Source organism: Bos indicus, chromosome 4 (assembly GCF_029378745.1).
Source record: "Bos indicus isolate NIAB-ARS_2022 breed Sahiwal x Tharparkar chromosome 4, NIAB-ARS_B.indTharparkar_mat_pri_1.0, whole genome shotgun sequence".
Classification (NCBI taxonomy): Eukaryota; Metazoa; Chordata; class Mammalia; order Artiodactyla; family Bovidae; genus Bos; species Bos indicus.
In genome coordinates this window covers 65861839-65884437 of record NC_091763.1, presented here as the reverse complement: position 1 = coordinate 65884437, position 22599 = coordinate 65861839, and the positions used below count along the sequence as shown (strand labels likewise).

Here is a 22599-nt window from a genome sequence, read left to right as displayed (position 1 = left end):
AAGGCAGTGAGGGACACATGCAAGGGCAGGGGAGGATGTGGGGGGCGGGCAGGCTCCTCCCGCAGGGAGATGAGAGTATGGACTGACCCAGAGCTGCTTCCACCTTTAAGCCAGGAGAGGGCCTATTTTTCTTGTGTCAGCCATGGGCTATGGGGGGCCCATACTGGGGGGCAGTGTGCCACCTCCTGGCTGACTTTTATGGATAGGTCTCTGGCAATGGGTGCAGCTGTGAGCCGTTAGCAGCCAACGCAGACGGCAGCTGGGATGGGGGTGACCAGGCAAGGGACTCCTTGCATGTTCCATGTCAGTCCTCATGATTCCTTCTACACTCCCCCAGCTCCCAGTGGGATAATGGAAATAGACATTTCCAAAGCTTGCTCATGGCTCTCACCTCTGGTGCATAGGATCCCCTGGTGAGGCAGGCCAAACAGGGATCATTTACAGGTGAGGAGACAGACTCCAGAGGGGCAGGCTGGAGTGAAATCTGATATAGGCCTGCAGACAGCCCCTCCCATTGAGACCCCTCAGCTCTCATTGTGAGAACACCGTGACCCATCACTGGCATCATAGCTGAACAATGCTCTGCTGTCTCAGACAGGACGTAGCTTTGAGCTTTCTTGATGTCCAGATCCGGCACTGGGGATGTGAAACGATGAGATGGCTCCCTGCTCTGAAGCCCATGCTCTATGTAATCGGGTGCTAAACTGTGGTCCTTGCAGAAGAGTGGAAGATCCAGGAGCAGATGGGGGCTCTGTTGACAGGGCAGGGCAGCCTTGGGTTGAAGAGGCTGCATTTAATGCAAAAACCTCATGGTGAGCTAGTAACACTGGGTGAGGAATAGCTGTGATTAGTCTGCCTTGTTCTGCATGGGTCTCTGCAGCCTGGGCACAGCCACTGCCTGACCACAGCATCAATGTCCCTGTCTCTGTCAAAGCCAGTAGTCAGTTCCAGGGATTCAATGACTGACATTGGGTGTGCCCCGTCCGATTTTTGGGTTTTGCAGGAGAATGGACAGTAGGTGGCAGCAGACCCGCGTCAGTCTTCAGGACCCCCAGAGACTTTGGGTGGCCCTGTTGTGAGACCCTCCTCAGGCCCCTGCCGACGAGGATGACAGCGCACTTGGGTGGGAGACAGATGAATTCGATCCAGTCCCTCCGGTTCTCACCCTGCCCGGCCTCCAGATCAGGCCTGAGCCCAGGCCTGTTTGCGTCGTGAGAGGGAACAAATGTTTCCATCTGGGGCCTGGCAGAGGCTGAGCAGAGGATGTGGCATTTGCGGTTTATTGACTGTTCCCTCTATCCGAGCATCCCGAGTCTGACAACATCTGTACTGCCTGGGACGAGAATGGAGAGAATCCCATTTTCATTTGTCTCTGCACATTCTTTGGACTTTATGTGGGACTAAGGTTTGAAATTAGCTGACTCTTGAAACATACAACACACACAGTTGCTTTCCTGTGGGCCAGAAGCCCCGTGTAGACAGGCGGCCTGCCTGGGGCTCCTGTGCTGTGCAGCTTCCCCTACATGCTGACCCCGGGGACCAGTCTTCTGGGGTGGCACGGCTGCCTTTCACACCGCCATTGGTCCCTGTGCCCAGCTGGTTGTCCTTCCCACTTCTTGCCCACATTTACACTACACGTGCATCCCCCATCCACAGTGGAATGCCACTTCTGTCTCCTCCGAATGCTGGCCTCTCCCTAGTATTGCCCAGGAGAGTAAACATGAGAACTGACTCCGGCACACATTAAGGGCCACTTGGAGCCCTCCATGAGCGGGATTGACGCTCTCTCCCCTGTGCGGTAATTAAAGCTGCCACATACCTTCAGTTCTGGGGTTTCTGAGTTTCTTTGACCCAAAGCATCCCCCAGGGCAAAGAGACTTCTCCTGACTCAAATTTCCTTTGAGATCAAGAAAGTGTGGCTAAAGAGGGAAGAGAGGTTCCACCCCCCTCCTTGGAAGGAGGAATGGTCTCATTTTGTCCATCTCGACGTCAGAATGGCAGCTCTGAGAGCCTCCCCTGCCCACGCCCGAGCCTTGCCAGCTCTGCTCCAGGCCCAGGTCCATGGCACATAGACGGAAAGATATTCCATGCAGGGGAAGCTGCTGCTGCTAGATGGAAAGAGGCCATTAATGCTCAGGGATAATTTGGGGGAGATGAGTGTCAGCAGAGGAGGTGTATGGAAACTCTTTATTTCCTGGATGCTTTTCCTTCCTCATTCCAAGATGCTTATCAGCTGGGCTATGAGCTAGCTTCCAGCAGACCTTGGCTACCAGACCAGAGAGAGGTCCATATAGAGATCAGCAACAGAGTCAGGATGAGAGTGAAACAAGGGAGGTATCTGAGGTGCGAAATTTAAGGAGGCACCTACTCTTAAGGTGTTTCACCTGTGGTGTAGTCACCTCCATCGACTTGAGACTGAGTGCCTCCTTAAATTTTGCATCCTAGGTACCTAATTCCAGCCTGTCCCATAGTGTGGCTGCTTCTGCTCCTTAGTATCACAGATAATCCTCGATAGAGCACAATGATTGATCATTCATTTTTACTTCCATGAACTCTTTGAGGGTTGGAGTGGGCTGTATTTCTTTGTTGTCATTGTTTTCCTAGCTATATCCCTGGGCCTGGAAATCTATATTGAGCAAAAGAGAGCATGTGCATCATAAGGAGAATGAAAGGGAAAATCATGCTGATATTTTTGGGACAGTGTCGTGAAACTTAAACTGATCATCTTTAATAGAATTGGAACAATCCAAACTTTATCTTCAAGTTCACTTGGTGGCTTTCATTCACTCCTTTATTTCTTATTCATATATTCATGTAACTAACCATCCATCCAACCAACCAACCAACCAACCATCCAACTCACCAACACATCAACCCACCAACCTACCAGCACAGCCCATCACAACTGTGATGTCCCGTATGGAAGTCATCTTGAATGTTGCCTTCTTTAGGAAGCCTTTCTGATCTCTTCCCTTCTCCTATACCTGGATGTGAGCCCCTTCTCGTACCTTTCACAGCACATGTCACACTGGAGAGAGCTGACAGGCTCCATGTTTCTCCTGCTGGGTTGTCAGCCATCTGAATATGGAGGTGAGTTGTCTGTGCCTCCCTCAATTTTGTTCCGAATTGTTCCAAATGTATCGGATGGAGCTAAATGATAGGCTTTGCCTTGGGGAGAGGGGGAAGTGAGTGAGATCTTCCCTTCACTGAAGGGACACATAGGAGAGTGGGACTAGTGGTTTAGCAAGCAGGGAGGTCTCCTAAAAATAGGAGGCAGCATCTGTCCTGGAGCTGGATGAATGATGCCCCTTGAGGTGCCATAGGATCTTAGAGGAGGGGGCTGTACTGGGCCAGGCCTTAGAGGCAGGGCAGGGCTGGGATAGACCAGTTGGGGGCCAGCCAAGGGCCTCACTACTGTGCCTGACATACTCGTCTCTTTTCCGTACCTTCCTCCAAGCCTGAGATTTTAGGGGGAGAAGTTTGCTCATGTCCTTGGGATCTCATTCCCAAAGACTAAAGTGGCTCCCTGGATCTTCCTCAGCCCCTCCTTTTTTTCCCTGGGGCCTGCATTGGATTCTACTGTATTCACGATATTTTTAGATGATGTGCATGTATGGTGGCTCATGGAGAAAGAGCCTAAACTTGGAACTTTCCAAAGGACTGGGAAAGGGCATTGATTTAGGACAAAAATAGGCATCTTTGTTCCCACCCTGAGTATAACTCTGATAGGGTTGGCTGGTACCTGGGGGCCTGGGGAAAAGAGCTGAAGTCTTTCACCTACCAAAGTCCACTCCATCCTGCTGGAGGGGACCTTCCGTGAGCCCTCAGCTGCTTTTCCTAAATGGTGGCTGTGATTCACCTGGGCTGCTGCTTCCACCTTGAAAAGATGGTCTCTGAGGCTGAATTCTATCGGGGGCATTCGAGGCAGAGTTCTTCAAATCACAGAGATGACTCGTCGGGGTGGTTTCCTGTATAGCTGGATTCCGTGTGTGTGCCTCATTCCAGAAAGTTCTATTTTGTTTTCTCTGCTCATTCCACAAGAAGTTACTAAAGCCATGGGATTCCTTCCATTTCCTGTTGAGGCCAGTTTCGAGGCCATGGGTCCCTCAGAAGTAGGGCCGCTTCCCGATAGAGTAAACAGTCCTTGATCTCTGTCGAAATACCTGTTATTTAATTTTATTCAGTTCAACAAAGTCTTTATGGAGCACCTCTTGCTTGTTCGAATAGTGTTGGGGAGAGAGATGCTGAAGATGTGGTTCTTGCTCCAAAGAGACCGAGACATCCAAACACATAACTGTTCCACAGAATTGAAAAAAAAAGAAAGAACGTGAGAAGGGTCTGGAGCTGGAGTGTGGATTGTTTCAGGGATAATTAAGCTGTTGATATCTATCGAATACTCATTCTGTTGTAAGATTGTAAGAGCGTTCGATGTATTACCGCATTTAATTCTGACAGTACTAGGAGGGTTATCAGTCCCATTTTACAGGTTGGAATACTGAAGCACAGAATGGCTAACCAGCCTGAGTACTTGCAGGTGGCCTGGCTCTAGGCACCTCAGTCAACCTCTATCCTGAGGCTGCTGTCTGAGGAAGGGCTGACGGGGAGCCAACCTGGGCAAGGACTGAGAGGGTTGGTCTGGCAATTCAGGGAGTGGATGCATGCCAAGCTGAGAGGCCAGTGTGAGCGAGTGTGAAGAGGTGGGCGAGGTGGTATAGCTGGAACCCAGGGCATGTGTGGGGACCAGGATGAGAGGAGACTGAAAGACTGGATGGTGCTTGAGGGCCAAGCTAAAGAGCAGTAGAGAGAAACAGAAAGTCCTCTGGCGTTTTTAGTTAGGTGGTGGTGGTTTTGTCTTTTTTTTAACTAGTTAGAGCTGTACTTCAGGAAGATTAGCCTGGGGGCGCTGCAGGACTGAGAAGGGTGACCGGGAGCAGGAGCCTGACATAGAAGGTGTGGTGGGCACTGACCCAACTGTACAGAGGGGCGAGGAGCAGGGGATCTGGGAGGAGAGTCCTTGGGACTTGGCATGCAGGGAGGTTGTAGGCCTGGAGGGCCCGGAAGGCCGGGCATGCAGACGGCAGGGAGAGGGGACTCGACGGGGGAGCACTGGGTCAGGAAGCGGAGGAGGAGGCTGTTCCTGGAGTGTCCAGTGGGGCTGTTGTTTCCACAGTCAGGAGTGAGGCAGAAACACAGTTCTGAGAGGTTGCGAGAAGGGTGTCTGGGACGGGCTGAGAGCTGAAGTCCTTAGAGGGGGTGGTCATGTCCAAGGGTCTAGGATAAAGGTGCCAGGGTCAGAGCCCTGCAGTGGGAGAGGCACATGTTTGGTGGGGTAAGGAAGAGGAGCGGTTGGAGTGGAGAAGGATTCCAGAGGTGAGGGAGGAGAGGGTCTACAGGAAGCAGGAGGTGTGGGCAGCTTCGAGCCCTTGGCTGGGAATTTGGGAAGGTCACTGGGACTGGTGATGGAGTGGCTTTGGAGAGAGCACTTTCAGTAGGGACTGGGGACAGGACGTCTCCTGCAACGGGGTGAGGACACACAGGGGGACACGGGGCTTTTTCAAAGAAGTTAGAGGGGATGGGAAGGTAGGGACAGGACGGCCGTTCAAAAGGGGAGAGGGTTAGGGAGCAGAGTCTTTGTCTCCAGGACGGGAGAGATGTGAGCGCGTCTGTAAGCCAAGGGCTGGGTGCCAGCAGCAGAGGGGAGAGGCTGATGGTTCACAGAGACCCCAAAGAGGCAGGAAGCGCGTGCTGGGGCAGGCTGGGAGTGGGCAGCGGCCACAAGAGTCAGATTAATTTTCTGCCACGCTCCACGATGATAATTGATGTCCATAATGACGGGCCCGGGGCATTACAAGTTCCCAGAGTACCTTTGAAATCCTCAGTGAAAGAGCCAATTCTGCTCAGCAGTTTTTGGGTTCTTTGAAATGTATCCCAATTAAGCAAAGCTTTGTTAAGTTACTGAGGACTGCTGTTTGGGAAACATAGCATTTTATTGTATTCTGAGACTGTGCAATGGGGCTCTCCATCTATGATATATTTGGCAACTCAGCATGGTGGATTGAAAGGGCCCAAGATTTAGAACTGGACAGACCTACCTCTTACTAACAGGGTGACCTCGAGCACAGTGTGTGTGTGTGTGTGTGTGTGTGTGTGTGTTTAAAAAAAATCATTACAACTTCATTTCTTCATCTAAAAAATGGGATGAGGTACCTACTTTTATGTTTATGTTATTTTTATATTGTGAAGAGTCAGCGAAATAACGTATGTAAAATGTTGGGCTTACAATAATTAATAAATACCTATGTTCTTGCCTACTGTTTAGTTACCCCAAATGCCCTGTGTCTCAAATGGATGGACACATTCCTGAATAAATGGGCATTTTGTAAGAAAGGGATGGGAAGTGAGAGATTAGAGGCAGATTATGCACGATGGTGATGGTCAAAGAGGAATGTTCAGCCCTGTTGTGTGGGTCGCAGTAGAGGACGCTGCGGCTCAGAGTGTGGGCTGGGGTCCCAGACCCGGGCTTAGGGCAGTCCCTGCTCTATAGGGGGTGGCCACCCCGTGCACTGAGGGCCCAGGGGAGGTGCGTATACACCATTCTGTTTTCCAGAAGCTCTCCCGAGGCCAGGCCTGGACAGTGGGCTGGCACAGTGAACTGCCCTTGCTTGGCCCACACAGCTGTGGTCCCTGCTCTCAAGGCTGCTGCTCAGGGCCCTAGGCTTCATTAGATTCTGTAAGGGAGTGAACAGCAACAGGAAGTCCATGATGGAGGTTGGAGCTCCTATCAGTGATGACAATGTTTCCTTTGGTCCCAGTTCACTTTGGCCTTCTCCCTTCTTATTTTGAATAAGGAGGAAAAATGGAGCAAACTCAAAAAGTCACTGATGGAAACCAAACCAAAAAGGACTCTGATGCTGGGAAAGATTGAGGGCGGGAGGAGAAGGGGGCCACAGAGGATGAGATGGTTGGATAGCATCACTGACTTGATGGGCATGAGTTTGAGCAACTCCAGGAGATAGGGAAGGACAGGGAAGCCTGGCATGCTGCAGTCCATGGGGTTGCAAAGAGTCAGATATGACTTAGCAACTGAACAACAGCAACAGCTCATCTGAGGACTGGAGACTCTTTTGCAAGGCGGCCTCATTTTTTTACTCACCTCCTCATGGAGCAATGACACATTGAGTGTTCCTGTTCCAGAAGCTACTATGCAGAGGGCAGATGAACTTATAAGGACATTTCAACAAGTGTCTAGGAACCAGTGCCAGAAGCTGCCAAGGAAATCCATCCACACCACTCTACAACCCAGAGCCTCACCTCCCACAGTGTATTAAAAGAAGAAAAGAGAAGTTGAAAGTATCCATGTTAGACAAAACCCCAAAACAGATCTGGCCTATTAAAGACGTCATGACTAATTTATGATTCTTTTTAAAGAAAATAACTCCAAAAGGATAGACTTATCAGATGCAGGAATCTGGGAGAGCTTAAACAAAGATCCTGGTTTTAAAAAGTGTTGTCATACAAATAAACCCCATGTGGATTTTGCAGGAGACTGTTCTTGTTCTTACAAATTAAGGCTATAGTAACATCTGCAACTTGCTTTCAGACAGTCCAGCAAAAAAAAAAAAAAAAAAAATGTGTGCGTATGTGTGTGTGTTTGGAGAGAGAGAGAGGGAGATGTAGAGAGGGAAAGCAAATACCGCAAAATATCAACAATTTGTCACTGTTAGTGAAGCATATACTGATGTTATTGTATTCATTCTTTCAATTTTCCCGTAGGTTTAACATTTTTCAAAATAAAAAGGGAAAATATATATGGAACAAATAGGAAAAATGAATGGTCAGTAGGATCTATTTTTTATCTCTCAGTAAAGATCACGAAGAATGTAATAGGGTCATTAAATGCTGGAATCTGGGTGAGGTGATAGTATAGACCCCAAGGCGAGCCCAGGAGCCACTGAGGGAACACCCTAACTCAGCCTCTTCTTGTTTTATGTGGGCACCCTCAAGTCCTTTGATCTCCAAGGAACCAGTGACTGTGACAGAAGCGAGAACTTGAATGTGTTTTGCGGATGCACAAAAAGCAGCCTTCATTGGTGTTGTCCTGGGGGGCACTGGGAAGCCCACTCTTACCTCCCTTCTCATATCCATCTTCCCCCACCCACGCTGCTGGGCCTGGAGTCTGCACGCCCACAGTACAAGCTGGCCGCATCTTCCCTGTCCGGACATTCTGGATGTTTTCTCGAAACTCACAGTCCTTTGATTACACCCACACCATGAGGCTCAACGTGACATTTCCAACAGGAGACTGCCCGACGTGGGTCCAGCTGCTTCATCTGGTTTTTCTATTTGTCCTGGAAAAGGCTCCAGATACATTTGGTCAACGCTCTTCCTGTTGGCCGTGCTCTGGGACCATTTCTCACCCACGCAGTCCAGCAGAGGCTGCAGTCTGTAAGTCCCTGCACGTCCACCCTGCTGGGGGCCAGGTCACCCCTGCAGAAGGGTGTGGCTGCCTGGAGAAGCAGGACTCCTGAGGGTTTTGCAGGGCGTGTGTTTTCAGTCTCCTGCGTGGTATGTTATTCACGTTTAGATCCCTAGAAACCAAGGGAGCCAGAACCTTGCCAAAGGGCTTCTTCATTCCACTTCTGCAGAAGTTTCATTATCAAGGAGAAAAGAGAATGTGCTTTGATTTTTTTTTCCTTCTTGCAAACTCTCACAGAATATTGTTACTGCATAAGGATCTGAGAAGGAATACTTGCTCTGTGCTAAAATCCAAAACCTGTACTTCCTGACTTCTGTGTGAGGAGGGTCCTTTGCACCCCCTACTTTGGGGCTCATGGAAAGTTCCAGCACAGATTCCCCACCTTTGAGCAGCTGTGTTTATCAGCGTCCCAGCTCCCACTGAATGCCTATACCTCCCAGGTTCTCCACCTGTGAGCCCCCCATGATGAGTTCCTGGGAATCCTCCTGGGAGGCAGGGGTGGGAACCCCAAGAGGGGTTAGTAAGGGCTGTCTGTCACACTCTTGTTGGTACCTGAGGACCCTCACCCCCCATGTCAAGTTCAGACACTGCCTGGAGAGGCACAGGGAGGCGGCCGAGCTGGCTGAGGGACATGGCTAATTTTAGTCCAAGGTGTGCATGTCCTGATGGGGACTGGCTCACCTAGGGAAATTCCACAGCTCTCCAGTTTTGTGTGTTTGAGTGGTATAATGCTCTAAGTTTGCAAAGCTCCCTTGGATCTAAAGCAGCGTCCCTTTCTCCTTTTTCTAAGAAAGACCCATGAAACAATAAGTCTTCTGTGTTTTTGGAGTAGGTCAAAATTTCCTGGAGATTCCTTTTGTGTGTGTGTGTGATGGGACAGTGTGCGGTGGAAGAAAGAGGGGCTCCAGGAGCCAGTCTTGGCTGGGTACAGAACTCTCTGTATGAACTTGGACAAGACAAGCACAGGGTGCCTGGGGTGGAGGAGACGCTGGGCATCTATTGGTAGGATGGGTCATCTCTGGGTGGGAATTCATGGATGAGCAAAATACAAACAAAAATGCCAAAACAAACTGCCTGGAATCAGGTTCAGATCCAGACGTTGTGGGCCTGAAACTTACACAGTTTGGGTGTCTCTTAAAGATAAAGAACTTACACCTACCACATGTTTGCAAATCTGACAAAAATAGAAGACTGTGCCAACACTAGGGCCTCGTGACAGGGCCTGTGCAAGAGGATCCCTGAAGCTTAAGTCCCATTAACTTCATGGTAAATCAGACACATTACTTTGCCAACAAACGTCTGTCTAGTCAAAGCTATGGTTTTTCCAATAGTCATGTATGGATGTGAGAGTTGGACTTTAAAGAAACCTGAGCACCGAAAAACTGATGCTTTTGAACTCTGGTGTTGGAGAAGAATCTTGAAAGTCCCTTGAGAGACTCTTGCAGACTCTTGAGAGACTGCGAGGAGATTAAACCAGTCCATGCTAAAGGAAATCAGCCCTGAATATTCATTGGAAGGACTGATGCTGAAGCTGAATCTCCAATACTTTGGCCACCTGGTGCGAAGAACTGACTCATTGGAAAAGACCCTGATGCTGGGAAAGATTGAAAGCAGGAGGAGAAGGGGATGACAGAAGATGAGACGGTTGGATGGCATCACGGACTCAATGGACATGAGTTTGAGCAAGCTCCAGGAGTTGGTGACGGACAGGGAAGCCTGGTGAGCTGCAATCCATGGGGTCGCAAAGAGTTGGACATGAGTGAGTGACTGAACTGAACTGAAATCAGATACTCTTCGGGTTGTTATTATTATTTAGTTTTCTTGCTAAGTAAGAACATTAGAACAATTCTGTAAAATTTAAATATATATCCAATCTTGAAAGAAAAGTCCCAGCTTTGAAATGAACAAATTAAGCCTAAGGAAAGATTCACTGTATTGTTACCTATGGCCCCCATTTGGTCATAGACTTGTGTGCCAAGGACTGGTCTGTGTTGGAATATTTCTGACTTTCCAAAGCTCAGTGTCCTCATTTTTGAAAATAGGGCTAAAACGTCCCTTTGCTGCTTCCCTGCAGCAAAGCTGCTTGTGAGAAATAAATAAAAAACTGGATGCTTGGGGCTGGTGCACTGGGACGACCCAGAGGGATGGTATGGGGAGGGAGGAGGGAGGAGGGTTCAGGACGGGGAACACATGTATACCTGTGGCGGATTCATTTCGATATTTGGCAAAACTAATACAATATTGTAAAGTTTAAAAATAAAATTAAAAAAAAATAATAAAATAACAGTAAAAAAAAACCCAAAAAACAAAAAACTGTGCTTTCAAAGTGCTTGGTAAAGTAGAAATAAGCACCCAAATAAACACTTCTTATTGTAAGGACAAAAATTAGAACCCTTAGATTGTCACAGAAAGGACAGTGGAAGCTCAGGGCATGGGAGGATTCATCCACATCTGCTTGGAGAAAGACAAGAGCTTCAGAAAAAAGGTGTTATTCAAGTGTACACCTCCTCGCCTTTTCAAAAAGTAAGTGAACCCCAGTTTCTTTATTTTCAAATTGATATGAAGTTAACCTTGGACCCAGACAGTGTTGTTTCAAACTTGCTACTTTAGGCGCTTTTATTAATGCTTAATGCAGGGAAACGTTTTCTGAGTTCAAAATGAAAATATTTCACCCCAGAAGTTTTTTTAAGCCACCCTTTGGCTTATTTTATCAAACAGAGCTCAAGTGGGTTTAACATTTAATGGGACTCGGAAAAAGTCCCATTTTCATTGGGACAGCTCCTTCCCGGGGTGTGTTGTCCTTTATTTGGACAGTAAAGAGCAATCGTGGTGCCAAAAAGCAGCTTCTCCTAGCAGCTAAGTAAACATCTCGGCACAGCTTTCCAATCCACGATGGAGACCAGCGGCAGCTCTTATGTAATGCCTTTCAGACACCCTTTGGAACCTTCCCTTTTATAACTCCAAGTGTGACTTTGGACTTCCTGGGACAGGGCCAAGGCTGTAGAGGCCATCCTTTCCATCCTGGGCTGTCACAGGAGACTTGGGGAGGACGGAGCTGGGGGAATCTTTGTCTCTGACAGAATCATCCCCTTAGGTCTTCACTCCACTGTCGGGAGCCCTAATCAGACAGCCTTAGTAATCCCACCTGCTGGGTGTGCAGGCTGGGGCTCCTGGTGGGAGGGGGCGAGGCCCCTGTTGTGGGCCAGGTACCACCTCATGCCTCTCGCTCCAGCCCTGGTGATTGGGCTCTTCCAGCATCCCACAGGGTCTTCCCAGGTGGCTCAGAGGTAAAGAACCTGCCTGCCAATGCAGGAAACACGGATTTGCTCTCTGGGTCGGGAAGATCCCCTGGAGAAGGAAATGGCAATCCACTCTGGTATTCTTGCCTGGAGAATCAATCCCATGAACAAAGGAGCCTGGAGGGCTGTAGTCCATGGGGTCGCAAAAATTAAACAACAACAACAACAAGCGTTCCACAATGGCTGGGCTTGGCTGAGCCACACAGCCACGTGCTGGTGGACGGAGGGGAGGAGGTGAGACGAAGGGGAAGGAGGATCGTGGGCTGGCAGCATTCTGCCTGGTGAGCTGCACAGTGCGGGTGGTGAATGAGTGATTACTCAGTGATCTGGCCGCATCCCAGAGCTGTACTCCAGGGAGACCACTTGTCCTTCAAGAGGATATTTTTCTTCCCCTGGAGCCACCTCCTCTCTACCCACGTTTTCATTGCCTGTTGAGCAATGCCTGCCGCTCGGCACCAGTCACCTTGTGGAGCTGAGTTCAGCCACACCCAGGAAAGTGCAGCCTGCGAGAAGGGCAGAAAGATAGGAGTTGGGAGAGCCACAAATCCTGCTAGTGTGCATTCATTAAGGGGAGAGCGACCACCCTGACCCAGTGCATTTTGGGTCTTTAGAAAACACAGTTGGTGCCTCCAACATCCAACATGGGATAGATGAAAATGAACTGTGGTGAGAGTCTGGAGCCTAAAGTTCTGTTTTTGGCTTTGCCCCCTACACAGGGGTTCTAGGTATTAGTAAAAGCTCTCCCTCCCCTTCCCACCCCTGACAGAGTGGCAGGATTAGATTAGATGGTCTGAGTTAGCGTTTCCAACCCTTACAGAGGCATGAGCCTTATCTGGGTGAGGCTTCCCTGGTAAAGAATTCAAACGATAGAGAATCTGCCTGTAATGCGGGAGACCTCGGTTCAATCCCTGGGTCTGGAATATCCCCTGGACAAGGCACTGGCTACTCCGGACACCCCCTCAGCTTCCAGAGGGAGCATCCGTTGAATACTAGCTGTATGCCAAGGCCTTGTGCCAAATTGGGAGAATAACATGAAGGAAGGTCACAGCTAGTACAGTTTTGTTTTGCGAATTGTGTGCCCTTGAGGAACCCTCCTAGTCTGATGCTTTGGTGACCCGGGGTAAATTTCTTCTCTGTTCCTGGAATGTGCCAGAATCCAGCCCAGCTCAGGGAGGGAGAATTGTCAGACTTGGTTTTGGATCTTGCTCTGGCTCTGCACGCTTCTGGCCAAGGATGTGTGTGCCAGAGCCTGTGGGGAGGGGCGCACACAGAAAGATAGTTGAACTGAGAGATCTTCACCCCCAAAGAACAATGGTTCAGGAGGTGAGAGTACATGTGTTCTCTCCAGCTCAATGGGCCAAGCCGATGGCTTTTCCAGGAGGATGCAGGGTCATTGGGGACCCCCCTCCCAGTCCGTTCTCACCAGGCGATCCCTATCTTTGTCCCACCTTTGTCCAGCCCGGATGAGAGAGTCTTGGGTATGCAGCCCAATTCCCAATTAAAGTCATTCACTCGTTTCAGGAAGATAATTTATTTGGGCTGAATTGTTAAGGCAGATTGCTTTCACAGTATCCAAGCAGAGTGCTTTCTCACAGGAAATGTCAGACCAGGCAGTTCTAGTCAGGTTTTCCACATCCGTAAGAGAAAAGAGAGGGGAAAAAAAAAAAAAAAGATTCCTTTCATATGTTGAAGGTCAACAGTTGGAGAACTGACAACTGCCGGGTATAAAACTGAGATGTGTACACATGATGACTTCTTGATAACCCAGCCCTTGATGAGACCTCCTGTTCTTTGACGGCTTAATTTTAAAAACGCCTGTGGATGTGGCGGCCCAGGAAGGTGGAGCTCTTCCCGAGGCTGGGACGTGGATCCCCCGGGCTGAGCACCCGGAAGGTGGAGACACTGGCGGAGCCCTCTTTCTTACTCCAGAGCACGGTTTCCTCATCTGTAAGCACAAAGGTTATGCCAGGTGACTATCCAAATGCCTTCCAAGTCTAACTCACCGTGATTCTGCACCTTGGGCCTTCTTCTGGGGGAACTTGGCTGAGCCTCTCTGGGAAGCCAGAGAGAAACGGAGAACAGGAAAATCGAAAGAAGAAATCTTTTCTTCTATGGAGAACTTTTTTTTTAAAGTTCTTTTTTTATATTAGCTTGCCCTCAGGGATCCCTCTCACTTAAGGCTAACCCCTTCTGAAGTTCAGTCTTTAATAAAAGCCTTTAAGGCCAGGGCTGTGCAGAGTCACTGTTGGGAGGACCGGAATACCGGAGTGGGTAGCCTTTCCCTTCTCCAGGGGATCTTCCCAGCCCAGGGATCAAAACCAGGTCTCCTGCATTGCAGGCGGATTCTTAACAAGAGGTGGTGGTTACACAGATTTGTGAATGCGTTATATGCCACTGGATTGTTCTCTTTAAAATGGCTATTTTTTTTTTTAAAGAAGAAAACAAAGAAAGTAAAAGTCTGGCAAAAGCAAAGTGTAAAATATAAAAGGACAAATAACTTCAAGTATATCAATAATTATATTAAAGATGAACAAATTAAACTCGCCAGTTAAAAGACAAAGACACTCAAATCAATTTTTAAAATTAGCACCATGGTATTTCATACAATACATGTGGAGAGAAGGAGAACAACTAAGCACAGGGAAACGGGGAAATAATATATCACTTGCATGCCAACCATGTAAAAGCTAATGTAGCTAAACGCTATTGGATAAAAATCAAAATAGGATAAAAAACATTATGAGTGATAAACCTACTTGTTACAGAATAACAAAAGGAGGAATTCGACATGAAAATTTAGCCCAACATGAACCTCTGTGAAATGGTTAATAATTGTCCTGCCTCAAACATTTGTGGTGAGAACTCAAGTTAATACATCAAATGCTGAGAATAGTATCTGGCGAAGTAATTGCTATGTGTTAGCTGCAGTCCATGGGGTCACTAAGAGTCAGACATGACTGAATGACTTCACTTTCACTTTTCACTTTCATGCACTGGGGAAGGAAATGGCAGCCCACTCCAGTGTTCTTGCCTGGAGAATCCCAGGGACGGGGGAGCCTGGTGGGCTTCCATCTATGGGGTCGCACAGAGTCAGACACGACTGAAGCGACTTAGCAGCAGCACCAGCAGCAGCTGAGATGACTTAAAAGTTTTCAGTTTAATTAGTATCTCCACTCCCTCAAAAAAATGCAAGGATTTTAGAAAGCTTTAATTTGGATCATTTCCCCCTCCCAGGTTCCCTGTTTCTTACTGTCTAGTATTATCCCTTTGTTTTCAAAAACTTTCTCTAGATTAGTTGTTGTTGCCAGCTCTCATTTAGGTTTATCCAAATGTTCACAGATTTCTGTTCTGCCGTTGCTTGCATCCTGCTCTTTCCCTCTGGGTTCAATTTTCTTCTTCTGCAGTTAGTCTCTTAGTGGTTCATTCAGTGAAGGTCTGTGATGGTTCACATTTTTGGTCTTTGTCTGAAAATGTTTTCATTTTGTCCTTACCTTTAATATTTTTAATACTAAAGATGTTTTTTTGTTAAAGTAACTGCTGTGTCTAGATAATCTACCTTTCTCTAAGGTTTTTCTCATTGTCTTTAGTGTTCTGGTCGTTTCAAGATGACGTGTCTAGGTGTGCATTTTCTTACACGTGTACTGTTTGAAATTTATTATGTTTCTCTGAGGATTCATGTCTGGTATATTCTTAGCAATTATCTTTTTAATAATTTCCCCTCTCATATTCTCTTTATCCTTTCTTTCTGGAACTCCTTTTATTTTTTTTTAGCTAATTTGTTTTTTGGCTGCACCACGAAGCAAGTGGGATCTTAGGTCCCCAACCAGGGACTGAACTTGTGCCCCTGCAGTGGAGGTATAGAGTCTTAACCACTGTACCACCAGGGAAGTCCTTGGATCTCCTTTTAGATGTATATTAGGCTTAAATTTTTTCCCTGCATGTCTCTTATTTGTTCTTTCATATATTTGATCTCTGAGCTGCATTCTGAATAAATGTCATCTCATTGTTCCTAGTGAATTTATTATCTCTTCACTGTATCTAATCTCCTTTATTAAGTTTTCCAACAGTTTTCCCCCAACTTTAAAAATGTTCTAACCCATAAAAAAGTTGAAAGAATAGTACATGGAACCTACCTTCTGTAATTCTAAGATTTTTTTGGATTTGTTTTCTCTCTCCTCTACTTCCGTCGTCCACAAATACTTTTTATGGTTGATTTGAAACTAAAATTCAGATATTAAGGCTCAGTTTGCACCTCCTAAGGACAAGAATATAACCATAGCACCAGTATCACAACCAAGAAATTTCAGTAACATCCACTAATGTAAAGCCCATGATCAAATTTCTCCCAAATGGCTTCAAAATGTTCTTTGGGCTTTAGTTTTTCAACCCAGGATCCATTTAAGGTTCACTTGTATTTGGTTCCACTGTATAATCATAAGGGATTTGATTTAGGTCATACCTGAATGGTCTAGTGATTTTCCCTACTTTCTTCAATTTAAGTCTGAATTTGGCAATAAGGAGTTCATGGTCTGAGCCACAGTCAGCTCCTGGTCTTGTTTTTGCTGACTGTATAGAGCTTCTCCATCTTTGGCTGCAAAGAATATAATCAGTCTTATTTCGGTGTTGACCATCTGGTGATGTCCAAGTCTTCTCTTGTGTTGTTGGAAGAGGGTGTTTGTTATGACCAGTGCATTTTCTTGGCAAAACTCTATTAGTCTTTGCCCTGCTTCATTCCGTATTGAGGCCTGGCGTGCTGCAATTCATGGGGTCACAAAGAGTCGGACACGACTGAGCGACTGATCTGATCTGATCTGTATTTGGTTACCATGTCTCTCTGATGTCTTTCAGTCTCAAATAATTTCGCTCTCGTCTCATAGAATGACCACATTCTAGACATGTCTGTTTCATTATTGGGTTTACGTTAGACAGTTTTGGTTAAGGACAATACTTACGTGATGCTGTGTACCTCCCATTGCTTCGTGTCAGGAGCACGTGATGTAAGTATTTTTGGTGATGTGGTGCTAAGTTGTGTCAGCCCTCTAGGGTTTCTGCCAATCTCTCTGTTACCATAAAGGCAATCTTCCCCTTTGGAATTAATAAGGACTCTGTAACTTTTAGGCCATGTGAATATTCTGTGCCTCAAAAACCTCTTAACCTGTGGTTTGAATATCCATTGATATTAGAAATGTAAAAAATGGCGATTTCCTAATTTTTGTCATTTTATCATTCATTTACTAGGTGGCATGTTTCATAGAGAAGAGCCTTCTGTTACCTGCCCCTGCCCCTCCTTCCTCCTCTATTAGCAGACTCATGGATTTAAAACAAAATATGTGTTTATATGGTATTATCCATCACCATCATTGTATGCCCCAAGTTTTTTCATTTTTCATGACTATATTTGCTTGTCAGAGCAGTGCATCCTTTTCTCATAGTGTCTGTTTCTTTTTGTACAATTTCCATTCCTTTGTAAAATGTTCTCTCTAATTACAGCCTCTAATCCCTATTCTCTCTAATTACAGCCTCTTTTAGATTGCTGTTCTGTTATCTCAAGTCCTTGAGAGTCCTACTTGTTGTGTCCGTTGACTTTCACTTATGGTGGATCATCTCATATATTTAACAGGGTTTTTGTTTGTTTGTTTGTTTTAAGCATATTTTTAGTTGGGACTTAAAAAAAAAAAAATCTCTCCGTCCTGGGGAAGCTAGATTGTAGAGCTCCTACTTGCTTTGTAGAAGTGTCTCTCCAGATAATTTTACATTGCTTCAGTGAGGTGTACTGGGAAATTTTATGTAAATTTCTTATATCCTGGATTCTTGTGCAACATGTTGTTGTGTTAGTCGCTTGTCCAACTCTTTGCAATCCCATGTTCTATCCATGGAATTCTCTAGGCAAGAACACTGGAGTGGGTTGCCATTGCCTTCACCAGGGGATCTTCCTGACCCAGGGATTGAACCAAGGTCTCCTGCATTGCAGGCAGATTCTTTACCATCTGAGCTAACAGGGAAGCAACATGAGTGGGATCAATTCACACTGGGTTCAGGGTTTTCATCAAATAGACTATATAGTAAGTGATCAATGTCTTTCCTCTCATGGGACAGCTTTCCTTTGTAATCATAACTAGTTTAGTCAAGTATCCAGTACTAAACACAGGGGAAAGAACAGCTCCTCGTCTGTTTTTATGCCAAGAGCTGGTGAACTATTCTGAGTGTTCGGTGCAAAAGCAGTTGAACATCTTAAAGAATAGCACAAGCCGGGTATATCAGTCCTCTCAGAGCCCGCCCACCTGGTCATGTTCCACAGCTGTGCTCAGGCTTTCTCCAAGGTATAGCTGAGGCATCTGATGCCCGCAGAGGTGGGTGTCTTGCCTAGGGGCACTCAGAGTTGGGGGATCAAGGGCAAAAACTCTGGTCTCTGAGTGGCTCTTTCTACCCACCCAAGACCCAGTTATCCAGGGACTGAGTCCTGGCTCTGTGTAACCCTGAATACCTGCAGGGCCCTAGCCTTTGCCCCTCCTAGGGGTGGGGTGTAGAGCCCACAGAGGGTCTTGGCTGGAAAACGGAGGCCTTGGTCCCAGCAGGCAAGTGGGTGTTTCCAGCCTGGCTCCCCTAGATTTATTAGATGCACACTTTGACACATGACTCTAGGTTATCTGTACAATCGCATTTTGAAAAAGTGTTTTGAATCCTTGATTTATCTTTTTGTCGTTGTTGCTCATAATAGTTTTCACTCAAAGGCAAGAACATGCTTTTAAACTGACCTTTTCAACTGTGTAATGCTTGGGCCACAAAGGGACACATGAAAGGAACAATAGCACATTCCCTAAGTGTGAGCATGACTGAAGTCTCCTCTGGTGAAGAGATTTATGGGAAGCGGCGCACAGCATCTGAGCCGGACTCTCGTGGCTGATGAATAGCCTCAGGGTGGAAGTCTCATGACCGGGAAGAGGCCCAGCTGTACCCTGCACAGCGGGAACATCATCCCTGCCCTCTCCCCGCGGCTCCTGCCAGTCTGCGTGCTCCTGCGGCTTCGCCCTGGGGAGCCAAGGGGACCACTTGGGAGGTGTAGGTTTTGTCTTCTGGTCCACAGGCAGCCATGGAGAGTTCTGGGCAGGGAAAGGAAGCATCAAATACAAGAAAGAGCAGAACAGCATTTGGAGCAGCGGCCTGGGTTTGAGCCCTGGTCTGGCACCTCTAAGTTGAGTGACCTATGTGAGCCGCCTAGCTTGTGTGAGGGTCATTCTGGTATTTGGCACCCATTTTTGGAGCAGCGACTAGGTGCTGCGCAAAAATGGACACAGGACACAGGACACAGAGGCCATCGAGAGAATCCTGTAGTCCAGTGCTCCTCCTTGGTGTTTCTCTCTCTGTACGTATTAGTTTCCCATGGCTGCTCCAGCAAATCACCCAGTAATTTAGTGGCTTAAAGCAACATGAATTTATTGTCTTGCTGTTCTGGAAGACTGAAGTCTGAAATCAGTTCCACTGTGCTAAAGCCAAGGTGTTGGCAGGGCTAGCTGTTGAACAGCTAGAATCTGTTTCCTTGCCTTTTTCTGCTCCTCATGGCCACCCTCATTTCTTGGCTTGTGGCCCCTTCCTCTGTCTTGAAAGTGCATCATTTCAACCTCTGTTTCCATTATCATCCTACCTGTTCTCTGCTGTGTCCGATCTCTTTTTCCCTCCCTCTTATAAGGACACTTGTGAGTAGGTTGGCCCCATCTGGATAATCCAGGATGCTTTCTTCCATTTCAAGATCTTTAATCTCTTTGGCAAGTTTTTTTTGCCATATCAGTTACCATTTTCCATTTCCAGGGATTAGGATGTGAACATCTTTGGGGGCATTATTATATCATTATTCAGCCTACCATGCCATGTCATATTGTAATTTGCGTCTATTTATTGTACACAGCTGGGTCTCAATGGGGCAGGGAGATAGACCTACTGGATAACTGCCACACGCTGGCTAGATGACTGAGTGAAGAAACGAATAAACGCACGCTTTGGAGTTGAGAAGAAGGTAGCATTCCAACTGGGCTGAAAAGGACGAGTGTGAGTTTGCCAAAAGATATTTGAATGGGAATGAACAGCTTGTGAAAAGGTGTAGAGGCGTGGGCTGAGAAGTTAGCATGGAGGACATGCAGGTGGAGCGGGAGGGTGCAGAGGGAGGTGGTGCTGGGGTGGTAGGTGGCCAGGTCACGGGCAGCCCCGCGCACACACTAATGGGCTTGGGTTTTGTTTTATGAGGAAACAGTATATGTCGTGTTTGCTGCCATTATCTTTGGCATTGTCAACCATGAATTGGAACTTAGCGTGGGTGCTTGGCATCTAATTCTACAAGGATTAAATCGTGTGCTGCTGCAGCTGCTGACTTATAACACCTCCCCTAAAGGAATTCAGGAGAAAGGGTGAGGCACTCTGTGCTCTGAGAAACTGGCAGGACAGGTCTTTAGATAGTTAGATATTCTCAGGGTGGAGTTTATGAACCCAATTCTTGTCAGACTTTCTTTATAGAAAGATGCCTTTGACACTTGTGAAGAGGTAGGGCCAGCACCAAGTAGGACATCACCCTGGGGTCAGGAAACCAGTTAGAGGGCTGTGAGAATGATCTGGGTGACAGACGAAGAGGCAGAGAGCAGAGATCGGTACCAGAGAGATGTTGGCAGTGGGATGTGCCAGAGGCATCTTTACTCCTGATATTTCCAGCTCAAAATGGTTCAAGGTGGCTCTTACAGGCCATCTAGCACCTGCACCCAAGTCCTTGCTTTTCAGACTGGGACACAGGCGCAGCAAGGAGAGGGCCCTTTGCCTTAGTATCCAGATGAAATAGTGACAGAGGGGATAGAAGAAGTGGGACTTCGGTCCTTGTCTGCCCTTGCAGCGTGGGTGGTGGGGGAGAGGTGGGGTCGGCGGAGGTGTCTGAGAAAGCACAGTTCTCCATTGCTGGGGACTGTCGGGGGGCACAGCCTCTCTTTTAACCACCCACCCCCACCTCCTTCTGCTGCCCCTCCATGCCTTAGATCTTCTTTCCAAGTTAACTTGTTCTTTCACCATTCCCAAGAAGGCTTGCAGAACCCTGGTAGCATAGGAATTTTGTGGTTTCGAATTGAGGAAAGTGGGCTTGGCGGAGTGGAGGAGGACACGGAAGGCTTAGGGCTGCCTGGGAGGAAGGGGGAGGCGCTCTGTATTCCAGCACCAGAGGCAGGAACCCTGGGGTCCGAAGCAATACATGCGGGGGAATTCAGTACTGTGCGTCCTCCGTGGTCTTCCACTCACGCCCCTTCATACGTCTTCAGGAGGAAGCCAATTCAATAGAACCTACTGTGGCAAGATTACAATTGTTACTTCAATCATATCTTATCCTGCAAGGATGTTGGAGGAAAATACATTTCAATGCTACGTTCAAAAGAGCTGTCATTTTTAACATAGTAAATGGAGTTTTCAAGAGGGTGATGTAATGTTGTTATTTTTTAATACATTAAAAAAAAATGATGTTACTTTAGTTCAGATGAAGCATGCTGAAGGAAAAGAAAATCTAAAGAGAGCTGAAGTACAGGTGGGCTGTTTAAAGAAAGCTCTGTGTGCACATCCGTAAATCTACTAGTCAGAATCACAGAAGGTATTCTGTCTGGTGCATTCTAGAGATTTCTGAGAAACGGCTGCTGATAGCTTCACAAGAAAGCTGGGAGAAAGGAAACCAACAAAAAAATGAGATAAGAAAATCTGTGCAGTGATCGCAGGAACCTGATTCGCGTGTGTGCGTGTGTGCCTGTGCACGTGCAAGCGTTTCCCAGCAGTGCTACAGTGGCATCAGCAAAAGAGCCTGCGTTCAGTTCTTGGCAAGTGTCAAACTACAGGGTCTCTAATCCTGCGCTGGCTGGGGTGTGCTTGTGTGTGTACACAATGGAAAAGCGCCCCAGAAGTGATCTGATCCCATCTGACATGGAACCTGTGGCTCAGCGAGGGAGAGTGCTGGTACACGGCACACACAGAGCGGCAGGGCCGGGTCTGGAGAGGAGCTCCCTCCTGGAGGCCCAGCCAGTGCTCCTCCCATTCTTCTCTGTTGTTTGCATTTCTCTGGTATTCTCCTATGGTACATTGACATTTCCCTTTATTTTTTTTTTCCTCTAGGAAAAATCAGTTGTCAGTGTCCAACAAGCTCGAGGGTGATCTGGATGTGCTGCAGCTTGGTAGGTACCCTGGGGCCTCTGTGCTTGCCCCACAGGGTCCAGCGGTCTTCATTTGGTCTGTCTGGGAGGTAGCGGGTGGTGGGGCTTTCTGCTGGCTGGAACAGGGCTCCTTTTCTCCCACCTGGCCTTGGGAAGGAGGGTCTGGCCCAGAGAGTAGAGCAGGTTTCTCTCTTTTTTGGTTGATGTCCAAATCCATCTTCCACTGCCTGTCTCACCTGGAGAAATATAGAAATCTACACTTCTAGATCTACACTGGGGGAGAGGGGGCAGAGTAGCATTTTCTGCATTTAGGGGTTCTTTTAGGGTTTTTCAGAACCTATAGAAGTCTCTAGAAGACAGTGCTTATCAAAATATTAGTATGTCTCTGCTTGAAGAAGCCCATCCTTTAAAAGTTTTTACCCACATATCCTTGGGGCTTCCCTGGTGGCTCAGATGGTAAAGAATCTTCCTGCAATGCAGGAGACCTGGGTTCAATCCCTGGGTTTGGGAGATCCCCTGGAGAAGGGAAAGGCTACCCACTCCAATATTCTGGCCTGGAGAATTCCATGGGCAGAGGAGCCCGGGGAGCCATAGTCCATTGGGTCGCAAAGAGTTGTACACGACTTTGTGACTAACACACACCACCTCAGTTCAGTTCAGTTGC

At 47.4% G+C, this 22599-nt stretch overlaps 1 protein-coding gene across 8 annotated transcripts in view; it reads left to right on the top strand.

Annotated features, from left to right (window-relative positions):
- Positions 1-22599, top strand: part of MINDY4 (MINDY lysine 48 deubiquitinase 4) — a 139655-nt gene that overhangs the window by 54530 nt on the left and 62526 nt on the right. For all 8 annotated transcript variants that reach the window (XM_070787882.1, XM_070787884.1, XM_070787885.1 and 5 more), the window contains one exon: positions 21898-21956. In XM_070787882.1, the coding sequence (XP_070643983.1) occupies positions 21898-21956 (59 nt within the window). The remainder of the gene's footprint in view (positions 1-21897; positions 21957-22599) is intronic.